Below are 17,366 nucleotides of genomic sequence, written 5' to 3' on the forward strand. Positions count from 1 at the left end.
TTTATCCCACTAGGGCACTTGAGGCTAGGAGGCCCTGATCGCTATTCTAATACACTGCACTACACTACACAGCTACTCGCTGATCGCAAGCAAAGTCAGGACCCACTAGGCTTCCGTCGATGGCATAGCCGGGCGCCATTGTTATGCGTCTGGTTGCCATAGCCACCATCGCCAGCCACTTTCGTGTAGCAGGCCGGCGGTGGTAGCTTAACCGCTAAAAAGCCGCGGTTGCTATTAAACGCGGCTTTTAAGGGGTTAATCAGCGGGGACACAGCGATCGGTCCCCGCTGTAGGAGCTGCGGTAACTGCTGTATGAGACAGCAGCTGTCACAGCTCCTGCATGTGTCGGGAAGACGGCCGAAATGGCCGTTACTCCCGTGACGTACTATTGGGTCATGGAGCGCGAAAGATACAGCTACCATGACCTAATAGTACGTCCAGGAGCGCGAAGGGGTTACCTTTATTCAACTTTTTTTTTACTTGTCCTACTAGAGGACTTTAATATGCGATCATCCGATCGCTTTTATAATACACTGCAACTTTTGTATTGCAGTGTATTACTGCCTGTCCTGTGAAACGGCTATTGCATCAGAATAAAGCCCACTAATGACCGCCGTGAAAAGGTTTATCGGCGGTCGTTAAGGGTTTAATGTGTGTAGTGCTGCTTCAGTGTGAGCAGCTCTGCACTTTCATGTCTGCCGGGGTTACACCCCCCCTTTAGATAGCTCCGCACGCAGCCCGCCCTGTGGATTGCGCCGCACGCAGCCCGCCCTGTGGATTGCGCCGCACGCAGCCCCCCCTGTGGATTGCGCCGCACGCAGCCCCCCCTGTGGATTGCGCCGCACGCAGCCCCCCCTGTGGATTGCGCCGCACGCAGCCCCCCCTGTGGATTGCGCCGCACGCAGCCCACCCTGTGGATTGCGCCGCACGCAGCCCACCCTGTGGATTGCGCCGCACGCAGCCGCCCCCTGTGGATTGCGCCGCACGCAGCCGCCCCCTGTGGATTGCGCCGCACGCAGCCGCCCCCTGTGGATTGAGCCGCACACAGCGTGTGTGGTAATATATACAGGGAGCAGCGTGTGTGGTAATATCTACAGGGAGCAGCGTGTGTGGTAATATCTACAGGGAGCAGCGTGTGTGGTAATATCTACAGTGAGCAGCGTGTGTGGTAATATCTACAGGGAGCAGCGTGTGGTAATATCTACAGGGAGCAGCGTGTGGTAATATATACAGGGGGCAGTGTGTGTGGTAATATATACAGGGGGCAGTGTGTGTGGTAATATCTACAGGGAGCAGTGTGTGGTAATATATACAGGGAGCAGTGTGTGTGGTAATACCTACAGGGGGCAGTGTGTTTGGTAATATCTACAGGGAGCAGTGTGTGTGGTAATATATACAGGGAGCAGTGTGTGTGGTAATATATACAGGGAGCAGTGTGTGTGGTAATATCTACAGGGGGCAGTGTGTGTGGTAATATCTACAGGGGGCAGTGTGTGGTAATATCTACAGGGAGCAGTGTGTGTGGTAATATCTACAGGGAGCAGTGTGTGTGGTAATATCTACAGGGAGCAGCGTGTGGTAATATCTACAGGGAGCAGCGTGTGGTAATATCTACAGGGAGCAGCGTGTGGTAATATCTACAGGGAGCAGCGTGTGGTAATATCTACAGGGGGCAGTGTGTGTGGTAATATCTACAGGGAGCAGTGTGTGGTAATATCTACAGGGAGCAGTGTGTGTGGTAATATCTACAGGGAGCAGTGTGTGTGGTAATATCTACAGGGAGCAGTGTGTGGTAATATCTACAGGGAGCAGTGTGTGGTAATATCTACAGGGGGCAGTGTGTGTGGTAATATATACAGGGAGCAGTGTGTGGTAATATCTACAGGGAGCAGTGTGTGTGGTAATATCTACAGGGAGCAGTGTGTGTGGTAATATCTACAGGGAGCAGTGTGTGGTAATATCTACAGGGGGCAGTGTGTGTGGTAATATATACAGGGAGCAGTGTGTGGTAATATCTACAGGGAGCAGTGTGTGGTAATATCTACAGGGAGCAGTGTGTGTGGTAATATACAGGGAGCAGTGTGTGGTAATATATACAGGGGGCAGTGTGTGTGGTAATATATACAGGGGGCAGTGTGTGTGGTAATATATACAGGGAGCAGTGTGTGTGGTAATATATACAGGGAGCAGTGTGTGGTAATATATACAGGGAGCAGTGTGTGGTAATATATACAGGGAGCAGTGTGTGTGGTAATATATACAGGGAGCAGTGTGTGGTAATATCTACAGGGAGCAGTGTGTGTGGTAATATATACAGGGGGCAGTGTGTGTGGTAATATATACAGGGAGCAGTGTGTGTGGTAATATATACAGGGAGCAGTGTGTGTGGTAATATATACAGGGAGCAGTGTGTGGTAATATCTACCGGGAGAAGCGTGTGGTAATATCTACAGGGAGCAGTGTGTGTGGTAATATCTACAGGGAGCAGTGTGTGTGGTAATATATACAGGGAGCAGTGTGTGTGGTATTATATACAGGGAGCAGTGTGTGGTAATATCTACCGGGAGAAGCGTGTGGTAATATCTACAGGGAGCAGTGTGTGTGGTAATATCTACAGGGAGCAGTGTGTGTGGTAATATATACAGGGAGCAGTGTGTGTGGTATTATATACAGGGAGCAGCGTGTGTGGTAATATCTACAGGGGGCAGCGTGTCTGGTAATATTTACTGGGGCAGGGTGTGTGGTAATATCTACAGGGAGCAGTGTGTGTGGTAATATATACAGGGGGCAGTGTGTGTGGTAATATATACAGGGAGCAGTGTCTGGTAATATCTACAGGGGGCAGTGTGTTTGTGGTAATATCTACAGGGAGCAGTGTGTGTGGTAATATTTACTGGGGCAGTGTGTGGTAATATCTACAGGGAGCAGTGTGTGTGGTAATATCTACAGGGAGCAGTGTGTGGTAATATTTACTGGGGCAGTGTGGAGCACCTTCTATAAGGGGCAATGAGTGTGGCACTATCTACGCTGATTTTTACACTACCCGTAGTGCTCAGCACATATCCCCTCGCCCCTAGAGATAAAGTGAGGCATCACCTGCCTGTAAACAACCGGATAACTAGAGGGATTCCAGCCACCATAGTAGTTGTCAGCCAAACTAGTGCAGACATTTTTGTCTGTTTATTTGTATGCAGAAATTCTGGGGGGAAAAGTTACGCCCCATTAGCCACCCCTTCAAGACACCCGCCACAGAAGCCACATCCCATAAGACACACCCGCCACAGAAGCCACATCCCATAAGACACACCCGCCACAGAAGCAACACCCTACGTGTCCCTGGAAAACAAAATCAAATGTTGGCAACTGTGTATACTCGGAGCCAGAACTTTTTTAAATTTTCCGTCGATGTAGCGGAGTGAGGGCTTATTATTTGTTGGACAAGCTGCAGTTTTTAATCACGTTATACTTTTTATACTTTACATTTTTTTTAGATAAAAATGAACTTTATTTAACTATTTAAAAAAAATTGTTATTATTGTTCTTTGGGACTTGAACCAGTGATGATTAGATCGCTGGTACAATACACTGTAATAGTAATGTCTCGCAGTATATCGCGGACCTTCATTACTCCCCGACCCCCCCCCCCCCCCCGCTGCTATGAGAACCATCTATACCCCGTGATCGTGTTGCCGATGAGCTGCCAGGGAGGACCACCCCCTCTTTCTTACAGCTTAGATTCCATGGCCACTATTGACCACGGCATATAAGTAGTTAAATGGCGGTAATTATAGTTCTCTCAGGACTCCGGCCTTTGCAGCAGGCGTCCGGTCTTCCCTATGTCATGTGAACTCCTGAGCGGTAAATGTCCTGTGCAGGAAGGGGTTAAATGAGTAAAATACAAGTTTATAGTGAATCTTATCCCACAAAACACTATCACTCTGCTCCGCTCTACCTGCGCTGTAACATAAGAGATTACACTGCATGTTCCCTATATATAATGTCACCTGAGCTGCTGCAGAACCTCACACCTCATATCAAACACTGACTGCATAGTGTGCACCACGTCTTGTGAGATGTCAGCAATGTCTCCCCAGTATCCGCCATGTGTCAGGTTGTCAGAAGTCAGGTCTTCATTGTCTGGGGGGGAAATGTCTTCATTTTACTCTTCTCACCTGAGAGATATGCCATAAATGTCTGATATATGGGGGTCCCACCTCTATGTGGAGAACGGGGGTCCCCCGACCCGCTTGGTGGAGAATGAATGGAGAGGTGACCACACATGTGCACGACTCTCTCCATTCACTTGTATAGGAGTTCCAGAAACAGCCGAGCACGGCCAGAGGTGGAGCCGCATCTATCAGACATTTCTGGCATATCCTGGGGAGAAATGTCCGTGTTGGGAATACCCCTTTATTCCATGTGGTGACGGCTCTGAGAAGATGTTTCTCTCAATGATGAATAAGTGAGGTTCTGTATGTCACACATGATGTTGTCCCCTGTATGATCTCCATCTTCTCCTTTCTTCATAAAGACGTCTGCAGTACTAGATCCTCCAGTTCCTCCAGTTTTCTCATCTTCTCCTCCACAACGCTCCTTCTCCTGAGTGACCCACCAAGGATGGACAAGGACAGGAATGAGATGAGCAGAAGAATATTAGACTTCACCTTGGAGATCATCTACCTGTTGAGCGGAGAGGTAAACTTTTCTACATTATAGAACAAGTCACACATAGGGAAGGGACAATACATAATAGGAAGTAATAGGAAGAATCCAGTGTCCTGTATAACAGCGTCCAGACCTTCCAAGTGATGTCAAGAAGCCACCAGCAGAAAAGCTGAAGATCAGCCACCAATATGGTCAGTTATGTGTCATGTCACCAATGCAGCAATAGTAATGTTGTAGAGCAATGAGAATGACCAGGTACCAGGAGGATCAGGATGACCTCTATATAGAAACATAGAAGATGACGGCAGGAGGAGAGCACACGGTCCATCTAGTCCGTCCCCCCCCCCCCCCCCCCCCAATGTTATTTCCTTTTTAGTTTTGGCCTCGTTCTATTTTCTCAATGTCTTTTTTTAGGTGAGGTCTCCAGTATTACAGATGTGGGGTCACGAGAGCTCTATACAGCGGGGTCACAATCTCCCTCTACTGAGGGGGGGATATTGTGTTCAGTTCTCTTAGTGTCTCTCTCCATACACAGGAGTACACAATAGTGAAGAAGACATCGGGTGACTGTACGACTCCCATCATCCATGAGTCAGGAGGATGGAGCAGTAGTCAGAGCTCCATCACAGAGCCTCCCCCTCACACCCGGATACATGTGAAGAAGATCTTAGAACTGATTTACAAGATGATTGAGCTGCTGACTCGAGAGGTGGGAATGCTGGGAAATTCTACAGTAACAGCACTGGAGGTGTCTGGGTGATGACTGTATCATTGTGTGTGTCAGGTTCCTATAAGGTGTCAGGATGTCACTGTCTATTTCTCCATGGAGGAGTGGGAGTATCTAGAAGGACACAAGGATCTGTACCAGGAGGTCATGATGGAGAACTACCGGCCCCGCACATCACAAGGTGAGAAGAGACAGCTATATATATATATATATTGGCCATTACTGGGGGCACAGGCTGGACTGGCGGCCATGTTGAAGTCTTAATATTGTCATGTTCAGTACATATACATGTGTGTACAATGACATGTAATGTAGGAGCTCCACAATTTCTGCTCTTTTCACATCACGTTAGATCCTTATGTTTCCTGTATATGTCCAATAAATCCAGAGCGCTCCATTCACCAGACAGATTTTGTCTTTGCCACAAATGAAGCCCAGAGCAGCACACTGTACGAGCGCAGTAAAGCGAGGTGCACCGTCCTCGGCTTCATGTGTGTAATGTTCATGCTCTCATTCCCGCCGGACTCCTCTCCTGGACTCCTCTCAGTAACTTGTAACTTCTTTTTCTGAAACGGAGGGTTTGGACGTGGGCAGGTTTGGAACACTAAACTCCATCTACATAACGAGATGCTGGGGGTTCAGCGGTTCCAAACCTACTGACAGGTTCCCTTCTAAATGCTGCCAGGACTCCTAGAGAAAGCCTGTGAGTCCTGCATCCCCCGCCCACACAGAATGATTGACCGGTTCCCTTCTAAATGCTGCCAGGACTCCTAGAGAAAGCCTGTGAGTCCTGCATCCCCCGCCCACACAGAATGATTGACAGGTTTTCCTTTGTGGTCCTGCTGATTAAAATCTGAGGGTGTGACAGACGTTTCTTTGGGGCCGATGCCGGAGCTCCAAACACACGTTCCTTGCTTTACCTCCTGTCCGTGCAGAACATGTAAGGAGCAATGCTGGAAGGGGTTAATATCAGCCCCCCACAGACATTGAGATCAGCTGCTGGAGATCTGTGATGCGGGGGCCATTACTTTACACATCTGTGCACATTTGTGGGGAGGAACAACACAATCAGATTCTGTGACATGCCGTTTATCTGTAGTGCGGAGGATGGGCAGTCGTACCAGGTGTATGTTACTGCCGGTCATCACTCTCCACCAGTGTGCTAAGCTGGTCATACACATTAGATGTATGTCGCCCGGACCTGCTGACTTTCTAATGTATATGGCGACTTCCCAACTCTCCCCGGACGTCGGATCTCGGGAGAGAGAAGGATCGGGCTGTGGAATTTCAACATGCCGGATCCTTTTGCTAGTTGATAAGTCACTATCAGAGGAGTTTGGCAGCGACTTTCCCCTATTGAAGACACATACACACCCGACCGAGCGTTCATGTACATGGAGGAGGGGAGGAACGATGGTTCACCTGACATCTGGAGTGTATGACCGGCTTTAGACTAGTAGTTCACAAACGAAGAACTTCTGCAGGACGCCGATAATGGCTGCAAATCATTTAAGAAAAAATAGTGTCCTCAAGACTCCTATAAAGGGATTAGTAAAGGGTAGAGACTAAAAACTAACTTTAATAATCACCATTTAAGAAGGTTTATATAGACTCATAAAACAGACCGAAAACAAGAGAAGTTACCGATCGTTACAACCTCCCCATACATTCTGTGTTATACAGTTACTAAGGAGGAAAAAACTCACAAGTCCATCAAGTGCAACCTATAATCCGACCGTGTCGATCCAGAGGAAGATAAAACCCCCCATGAGGTGGATGACAATTGTCTCATTAGGGGAAAACTCCTCCCCCGACCCCAAATCTGGAAATCACAATAAATCCCCGGATCACCGTCCCGTCTCCAGAATCTAGTACCATAACTTGTAATATTAAAGAGAACCTCCGGTTATACTGACATTATATAGGAAACTATTATACTGCCGGAGTGTGCCGATAATCGTCTTTCTACATGACGTGTATTATCATCGGCACACTCCGGCAGTATAATAGTTTTCTATATAATGTCAGTATAACCGTGTAAACACTGCGGAACTTCTGACCGGATTTTCTGTGTGGAGATTCTGCAGCATTTTCACAGGAGATGTTGACATGTTGTATTTTGAGAATCTGCACCGCCCTTCTTTTCTGCGTGTTTTTTCCGCAGCGTGTGGATGAGATTTGTTGAAATCTCATCCTCATTGCTGCTACTGTAACACGCTGCAGATTTTCCCGCAATGAAATACTTTGTAGAAAATCTACAGCTTATCCGCCCCGTGTGCACATGCCCTTAAAGTGGCATGTCCGATTTGAGAAATGATCCTCTCTTAAATAAGTTGTAGATTCCATTCCTGGAGCAGTCCCTGGCATCACTGTCCCTGTCCATATTTGGACTGAGACTTCAGGGGCTCCCTCTAGGAACACAATTCCCGGACAAAAATGACAGCAATAGTCTGGCAAGGGATTCCGCTCCTAGAGGGAGCTTCAGTGGTGCTATCTACAGGGGGGGGGGTGGCGCTGTCTACAGGGGGGTGTGGCACTGTCCACAGCGGGGGGTGTGGCGCTATCTTCAGGGGAGGTGGCGTTGTCTGTAGGGGTGTGTGGCACTTCCTACAAGGGGGTTAAGGTGCTATCTGCTGGGGTTTGGCATCTAAGTTTGATAAAACTAAGGGGGAGATGTTCTTGCACTTGTGGAGAGAGCCGGCAGACATGAAAGTGCAGCGCTGCACACACTAAATTCTGTTCCATTTTGCCAACGTTTATATATGTGACAACTGCCTGGGCAACAGCAGTTGGAAAGTATATAGCCATATGGCTGTCGTGAAGGGGTTAATAATGTATAGACAATATTGCCTACAGAGGTGTACACAGGCTGTAAGAGGCTAATAATCAAGTAATACCCAGACAGTGTTTTTTTGGTTGTAGGGAACACTCGATATAGAGGCGCCCTGTATCCCGCCACTTTCATGTGTATCCATGTCCACAGATACAGTTAAATACTATGGCGGAGCAGGGAGCCGTCAGCGTCCCGCCATTCGCCTTGGTAGGCCACAGTCTACTTTAGGCCTGTGACGTACAAGGTGCAGGAACATCGACACCGGTAGTGAGGACCTCAACATTGTAATCTCAGCTCTGAGCAGTAAACATAGAAGTGTAGAGAGAAGTGTCTGATATATAGACAGATATACAGTAGTCATGTATTCAGTCACTGTGTGTTTCCTACAGATGGATCGAGTAGGAGAAATCCACCAGAGAGATGTCCCAGTCCTCTGTATTCCCAGGACTGTCCAGAGGAAAATCACAATGTCCCAGAGAATCATCAGGTAGATGAAGCTGAGCCCTATACCACATCTATATAGGGGGTGTGGAGCTTTATGGTCCTGCGGTCATAGATGGGGTCATAGATTTTGGTGGTTTCTTATGTTGATCTGTTAGATTCTTCGCCCTCTCTGCTGTATTGTACTGAATTGTTACATATGTGAAATCAGGGGGAAGATCTAACTAATAATAAAGCGGAGTATGAAGCAGAAGAAGAGCGGGTGAGGGGCGATCACCCGTGTAACAGTGAAGTGGAGGAGGAAATTCCGGGAGGTGTTACCACAGGTCAGTAATAATGAATTTAGAAAGTGAATTGGGAGGTTTGTTAAAGGGAATGTGTCGCTAGAATTTTTGTAATTTTTTTTTAGTTAAACAGTGTGTAGGTGATTAAACATTGTTCTAATTTTTTTCATTTTTTTCACGAGTCAGGAAATATTATAAATTAGATTCAAATTTATAACATTTCCCAGTGCTGGTCACTAGATGGAGCAATTCCCAAAATTGCAGCATTGGCATGTGGTAAAGCAACCACATTGCTTTATGCTGCAAAATTTGAGAGAATTCACTCGCTCTAGTGAGCTCTCAGAATCCCCCCTCCCTTATCCTGGCTAGTGCCAGGAGAAAGGAGGGGATTGAACGTTCAAACCTCCTACACTGTGTGTCGCCATTTTTTGAGCTAATACACAGTGTAGTAGGTTTACATACAGTAGTAATCACACAGTAAAACACTTACATACACAGAAATAACTTACCTGCTCCTGCTGCCGCCGGTCCATCCGCTCCTAGTGCTTGCTTCTAATCACATGTCCGGAAGCCGCGACCGGAAGTAGTCAGTAGTGCTGGGAAGATTGGGAGCGCGCCTGAGGTGTGCTGGGAAGATTGGGAGCGCGCCTGAGGTGTGCTGGGAAGATTGGGAGCGCGCCTGGTCCGTGACCGCGGCATGATCAAAGGGAATTCCCCTCTTTGATTGCATCACCGGGATTCCGGTGATGCGATCAAACACCGGGGAATCCCTCTGCAGTCAGCCCTGGGGACCTACAAAGGACCCCAGGGCTGTCTGTTCTGTTTGTCTGCTGTTCGGGCACACTATGTGCTGCCCGATCAGCAGCCTGTGTCATAGTGACACAGTGTAATGTATTCGCGTACAGGAGTATGCTAATACATTACAAGTAAAAAAGAAAAGTTACAAATAGTTATCCCTTGATGGGATTAAAAAAAAAAGTAACAAAACAAATAAACAAATAAAAAAAGTCCCAAAAAGAGGCTTTATTTTGCATCAAATACATTTTATTGCCCCCTACACTAAATAAAAACAGAAAACCTACACATATTGGGTATCTACACGACCGTAATAACCTGAAGAATTAATCTAATGGGTTATTTAGCGTGAAACGTGAACGGGATAAAAAAGAAACCAAACGATTCCGAGAATAGCTTTTTCCTTTATTCACGCCGTAAAAAAAATTTTTTTACCCCCAAACTGTGGGGAAAAAAAAAAATACTATTTCTCTCGCAAAAAACAAGGCCTCATACAGCCACGTCAATGAAAAAATAAAAAAGTTATGGCTGCTGAAACGCAGAGAGGCAAAAACAGAAAAATTGAGCTGGTCATTAAGGTCTTTTCAGGCCCGGTCATTAAGGGGTTAAAGATGTGGTTTTTATATTGGATTAAAACAAACAGATCCATGATTATTAGAAAGAACCTATTTTAACCAGTTGCTGACTGCCCATAGATTATAAATGTCCTGGTGGTCCACACCTATCTCTGCAAGGACGTTTTAAAACATCCTGCTGAGTTTTCTCCTCTCCGACTCTCCCACTCCATCACAGTTAAATAGATCACTTATTTTATTACACAACGTCGAAGCCCTATATGTTCTGAGAAAAACAAGACCAAATAAATATAGGTTGGCAGAGAAATAGAACAACCATTTTCTATTAAATTGTCACATGACTAAAATTTCAATGAGGCCACTTCATTTCATTAGGTTCACATTATCAGTACTTGATAGGACCCTCTTTCCCCTTAGAACAGCCTGAATTCTTAGTGGAATGATATTACTATGTACTGGAAACCTTTATTACAGATTCTGATTATTAACTTCACTCTGTCTATTCCACTGCATCCCACAGATGTTCTATAAAATTGAGATCCGGTGACTGTTCAGCCATTTGGATATGCAGACCTCATTATCATGTCCGTGAATTCAGCCTGAGATTTGTGATTTGTCTCATGACACATTATCTTGTTAAATGTAGACTGCGGGCAATATTCGACTGTCTGTAACAATATTAAGTTAAGATTGTGTATGCCTCATTAGTATTTAACCCCTAGGCGCACGAGGACGCAACTGTACGTCCATGCGGCCAGTGTCTTAAGGCACAGGGACATACAGTTACTGCGAAGTTCCCGTTTCACACTGTCGGCGACAGTGTGCACCGGGAACCAGGAGGCCAGCTGTCCCTGACAGCTGACACTCCACTGTAAGCCGATCAGCGGCTTATTTCCGCTGATATCGGCAATTAACCCCTTGATTGCAGTGATAGATCACCGCATTCAGGGGTTTCTAGCTCATCGGCAGACCTCACGATGAAATCGTGAGGTTTGCAGATGGCTAGCATGGCGATCGGAGGCCAAGTAATGGCCTCCGTGTCTGCCATGTACGGAAGCCAATCAGGATCAGCCTCCTGATAGACTTCCTGTCAGAGTTACAGGACGTTACTGCCGTTCGCGATTCACACTGTCGATGTCAGTGTCTGTGACAGTATCGGCGACCGTGTGCATCGGGAATCGGGAGGTCAGCTGTCCCCGACAGCTGACACTCCACTAGTTGCCGATCAGCGGCTCATTGCCGCTGATTTCGGCAATTAACCCGTTACATGCGGGGCTCGATTGCGATCCCCGCATGTACAGGGTTTGTAGCACATCAGCAGCCCCCATGCAATTCTGATGCTTGTGATGGCACCCGGGGGCCAGACAACGGTCCCCGGGTCTGCCATCTATGCAAGCCTATGAGGATCGGCCTCTGGCTGGTCCTCGTAGACTTAGAGTATGTTCACTCGACAGCGTCCGTAACGGCTGAAATTACGGGGATGTTTTCAGGAGAAAACATCCCCGTAATTTCAGCCGTAACGGCATGTGCAGGCGCTTGAACGCCGCGTCCATTACGGACGTAATTGGCGCTGCTTTTCATTGGAGTCAATGGAATAACTGCACGCCTCGTGTGAACAGACAAACGTTAGCCCATTGCTTTCAATGGGCAGATATTTGCCAACGCTATTGAGGCGCATTTTCGGACGTAATTCGGGGGTTAAAACGCCCGAATTACGTCCGTAAATAGTGTGTGTGAACATACCCTAACTGTCTGTGACGTCCCACTGACAGTTGGAATACGTTATACTACCTAGGTAGTGTAATGTATTCTAGCAGCGATCAGAGCTGCAGGTAAAAAAAAGAAAGTGTCAAAAATAAAAAAAAAGTCAATAAAAATGGTTTACAAAAGTGTAAAAATAAGAGTTTTTTTTCCTATAATAAGTCTCTTATTATAAGAAAAAAATGAAAACATTAAAAAACAGTACACATATTTGGTATCACCACGTTCGTAACGACCCAATCTGTAACACTATAATGTTATTTTTACCGCACGGTGAACGCCGCAAAAAAAACAAACTAAAAACTTTGCCAGAATCACTATTTTTTTTTGGTCACCACCCCTCCCAAAATAGAGAATAAAAAGTGATCAAAAAGTCGCATGTACCCGAAAATAGTACCAATAAAAACTACAACCCGACCCGCAAAAAACAAGCCATGACACCGCTTTTTTGACTGAAAAATAAAAAAGTTACGGCTCTCAGAATATGGTGACACAGAAAATAAATTATTTTATAAAGAAATGATTTTATTGTGCAAACGCTGCAAAACATAAAAAAAATCTATATACATATGGTATCGCCGTAATCGTACCGACCCGCAGAATAAAGTACAATTGTCATGTATAGCGCATTGTGAACGCCGTAAGAAATAAAGAATTTAAAACGCCAAAATCACTATTTTTGGTCACCAAAGCGCTAAATAAAATGTAATAAAAAGTGATCAAAAATTTGCATCTACTAAAAAATGGTACCAATAAAAACTGCCAAAAATAAGCCCTCACACCGCTCAATTCATAGAAAAATAAAAAAAGTTATGGCGTTTGGAAGGCGGGGAGTGAAAAACTAAAATGGAAAAGCAAAAAAGGATCAATCCTGCAAAGGTTAATTAATTTCTATTAAAAAAATAAATTACCACCACATGTGGGGTATTGTCACACTCGGGAGAGATTGCGCTACAAATTTAGGGCTACTTTTTCTCCTTTATGCCTTGTGAAAATGAAAAAATTAAACTTTTTAGTGGACAAAAATGTTTATATTCATTTTCAAGGCCTAATTCTACTAAATTCTGCAAAAGACTTGTGTGGTATAAATGCTTACTATACCCCTGGGGTCACTTTTGGGGGTTTCCACTATTTTGTTCCCTCCAGGGGGTTGCAATCGCGACATGGCACTGAAAATCAATCCAGCAAAATCTGTGCTCCAAAATCCAAATGGCGCTCCCTCCCTTCTGAGCGCTGTCGTGGGTCCAAACAGTTTATTACCACATATGGGGTATTTCCGTAATCGGGAGAAGATGCTTTACAAATGTTGGGTTGAATTTTCTTCTTTATTCCTTGTAAATATTAAAAATGTCTGTTATTTCAGAAAAAGTAGATTTTCATTTTCACAGACTAACTACAATAAATATATCAAAATACCTGTGGGGGCAAAGTGCCTACTATACCCCTAGATAAATTCCTTGAGGGGTCTAGTTTCCAAAATGGGGTCACTTTTGGGGAGTTTCCACTGTTTTGGCACCACAAGACCTCTTCAAACTCGACATGGTGCCTAAAATATAATCTAAATATAAGCAGGCCCCAAAATCCACTAGGTGCTTCTTTGCTTCTGAGGCCGGTGTTTCTGTCCATTAGGACACTAGGGCCACATGTGGGATAAAACTGCAGGACCTGGGCAATAAATATTGAGTTGCATTTCTCTGGTAAAACCTTCTGTGTTACACAATTTTTTTTTATTACAAATAAATTTCGGCAAAAAAAGGAGAAATTTGTACATTTCCCCTCTACTTTGCTTTATTTCCTGTGAAATGCCTAAAGGGTTAAAATACTTTCTGAATGCTGTTTTGAATACTTTGAGGGGTGCCGTTTTTAAAATGGGGTAATTTATTGGGGTATTCTAATATATAAGGCCCTCAAAACCACTTCAGAACTGAACTGGCCCCTATAAAAATAGCCTTTTGAAATTTTCTTGAAAATGTGAGAAATTGCTGCTAAAGTTCTACGCCTTGTAATGTCCTAGAAAAATAAAAGGATGTTCAAAAAACGATGCAAATATAAAGTACACATATGGGAAATGGTAACTAGTGACTATTTTGTGTGGTATTACTATGGGTTTTACAAGCAGATACATTTAAATTTAGAAAAATGCAAATTTTTGCACATTTTCTCTACATTTTGGTGTTTTTCACGAATAAATATTGAATTTATCGACCACATTTTTCCACTATCATAAAGTAAAATATGTTACGAGTAAACAATCTCAGAATCGCTTGGATAGGTAAAAGCATTCCAGAGTTATTACCACATAAAGTGACACATGTCAGATTTGAAAAAATCGGCTGTGCCACAAGGCCAAAACAGGCTGCGTCCTAAAGGGGTTAAACAGCCAAATGTGTTAGCAGAAAACAGGCTTCATTGCCAGACAAGGTTCTGCTTTTCAAAAAAGAAAACTTTAGTAAGTCAAGCTTTGTGTAATAAATTAATAGTGGAGGACTGAGTGGATTTATTTTAAAGTGTTATACAAAGCGTTATAAGGCTGGAATGGAGACAAAAGGCTTGGCTTAAACTTCTTCCTGCTTGATCCACTTCTGACTTTGGCTCAAAACACTACATGTGTGTTTCCAGCCTAAAACGAATGTTACAAATTTGTCAACTTTTCTATTGTGAAACAAAATCACAATTTTTTTTTAATCCTAACAGAAAATCCCACTAAGAACTCTGAGGGAAACTTCACGTTATTGCTAAATGATAAAGTAGAAGATGAAGATATGATGCAGCAGTCTTCAGGAGAAAACCTTGTTAGACATGAGAGAAGTCACACAGGAGAGAAGCCGTATTCATGTTCAGAATGTGGGAAATGTTTTACAGATAAATCAGGTCTTATTAGGCATGAGAGAAGTCACACAGGAGAGAAGCCGTATTCATGTTCAGAATGTGGGAAATGTTTTACATGTAAACCAAGTCTTATTGTACATAAGAGAAGACACACAGGAGAGAAGCCTTATTCATGTTCAGAATGTGGGAAATGTTTTACATGTAAACCAAGTCTTATTGTACATAAGAGAAGACACACAGGAGAGAAGCCTTATTCATGTTCAGAATGTGGGAAATGTTTTACATATAAATCAAATCTTGTTACACATGAGAGAAGTCACACTGGAGAGAAGCCGTATTCATGTTCAGAATGTGGGAAATGTTTTATAGATAAATCAGGTCTTATTACACATGAGAGAAGTCACACAGGAGAGAAGCCTTATTCATGTTCAGGATGTGGGAAATGTTTTACAGATAAATCATTTCTTGTTACACATGAGAGAAGTCACACAGGAGAGAAGCCGTATTCATGTTCAGAATGTGGGAAATGTTTTACACAAAAATCATATCTTGTTACACATGAGAGAATTCACACAGGAGAGAAGCCGTATTCATGTTCAGAATGTGTGAAATGTTTTACACGTAAACCAAGTCTTATTGTACATAAGAGAATTCACACAGGAGAGAAGCCTTATTCATGTTCAGAATGTGGGAAATGTTTTACATATAAATCAAGTCTAGTTGCACATGAGAGAAGTCACACAGGAGAGAAGCCGTATTCATGTTCAGAATGTGGGAGATGTTTTACAGATAAATCATATCTAGTTACACATGAGAGAATTCACACAGGAGAGAAGCCATATTCATGTTCAGAATGTGGAAAATGTTTTATATATAAATCATATCTAGTTACACATGAGAGAATTCACACAGGAGAGAAGCCATATTCATGTTCAGAATGTGGAAAATGTTTTATATATAAATCATATCTAGTTTCACATGAGAGAATTCACACAGGAGAGAAGCCGTATTCATGTTCAGAATGTGGGAAATGTTTCACAGATAAATCAGGTCTTATTAGACATGAGAGAAGTCACACAGGAGAGAAGCCGTATTCATGTCCAGAATGTGGGAGATGTTTTACAGATAAATCAGGTCTTATTAGACATGAGAGAAGTCACACAGGAGAGAAGCCGCATTCATGTCCAGAATGTGGGAAATGTTTTACAGATAAATCAAGTCTTAATGTACATAAGAGAAGTCACACAGGAGAGAAATTATATTCGTGTTCAGAATGTGGGAAATGTTTTACTACTAAAGGCATTCTTAGGGCTCACCTGAGAAACCATACAGGGGAGAAGCAATTTTGATGTTCTATATGTGGAAGATGTTTTACAAAGAAACTTACATTTTGGAACTCCGCAGAGCATTCACATGGAGTAGAAACCATAATCTCGTTTAGAATGTGGGAAAACCTATAAGAGCAAAATAGTTAAACTGTTAGTGTATAAATGATTAAACATTGTTCTAATTTTTTTAATTTTTTTCACGAGTCAGGAAATATAAATTAGATTCTAATTTATAACATTTCCCTTTGCTGGTCACTAGAGGGAGCAATTCCCAAAATTGCAGCATTGGCATGTGGTAAAGCAACCACATTGCTTTATGCTGCAAAATTTGATAAGACACACTAGCTCTATCGTCCTCTAACAATCCCCCCTCCTTTATCCTGGCTAGTGCCAGGAGAAAGGAGGGGATTGAATGTTTAAACCTCCTACACTGTCGCCATTTTTTGAGCGAATACACAGACATAACTTACCTGCTTCTGCCGCCGCTCAATCCGGTACGTCGGCTCCGTCTGCTCCCTCCGCTCCTAGTGCTTGCTTCAGAACACATGTCCGGAAGCCGCGACCAGAAGTAGTAATCTTACTGTCCGGCCGCGGCTTCCGGTCCACAAGAAAATGGCGCCGGATGTCGCTTGGCCGAAGACCTTCCATTTGGACCTTCCCACACAGACGGCGTACACCATAGTGAAAGCGAACGGCTTCCGTTCACATTCTCTATGGGGATGGATGTGCCGTATTCCATGTCTGTATGTGTCGTTAATCGACACATACAGAGATGGAAAAAAAAAATGGCATCCCCCATACAGAAGAAAAAGTTAGAAAATAAAAAAAGTCAAACACAAATAAATATTTTATTTTTTATTTATCAAGGATTTTTATTTTTGAAAATATAAAAACATAACAGCATACACATTGTTTCATAAATGTGCACAATTTGCACGCAGTGCAATATAACTACTTCAATATCACATACAATATACAGATACATAGAAACAGGAGTAGGAGGTAGCCTCCTAATCAGTAAGCAGAAGCTAAATAAGAATGCAATGAGAATAATAGTATCATAAGTGCAGCAGAAGTAGTGCATTATTTAGGGAAACCAATCCCCACAGTTGGATAAGAATTGTCGCA

The 17,366-nt window shown here is 43.9% G+C and overlaps 1 protein-coding gene and 1 pseudogene across 1 annotated transcript in view; one reads left to right on the forward strand and one right to left on the reverse strand.

Moving 5' to 3' along the window:
• LOC142664365 (uncharacterized) overlaps positions 1 to 17,067 on the forward strand; it is a 196,449-nt gene extending 179,382 nt beyond the window's left edge. Inside the window, exon 4 of the mRNA XM_075843425.1 lies at positions 14,776 to 17,067. Within this exon, the coding sequence (XP_075699540.1) occupies positions 14,776 to 16,259 (1,484 nt within the window). The 3' untranslated portion in view covers positions 16,260 to 17,067. The remainder of the gene's footprint in view (positions 1 to 14,775) is intronic.
• The window catches only part of LOC142664317 (uncharacterized), a 172,564-nt pseudogene that overhangs the window by 64,717 nt on the left and 90,481 nt on the right, over positions 1 to 17,366 (reverse strand).

Source organism: Rhinoderma darwinii, chromosome 1, assembly GCF_050947455.1.
Source record: "Rhinoderma darwinii isolate aRhiDar2 chromosome 1, aRhiDar2.hap1, whole genome shotgun sequence".
NCBI classification, from domain to species: domain Eukaryota; kingdom Metazoa; phylum Chordata; class Amphibia; order Anura; family Rhinodermatidae; genus Rhinoderma; species Rhinoderma darwinii.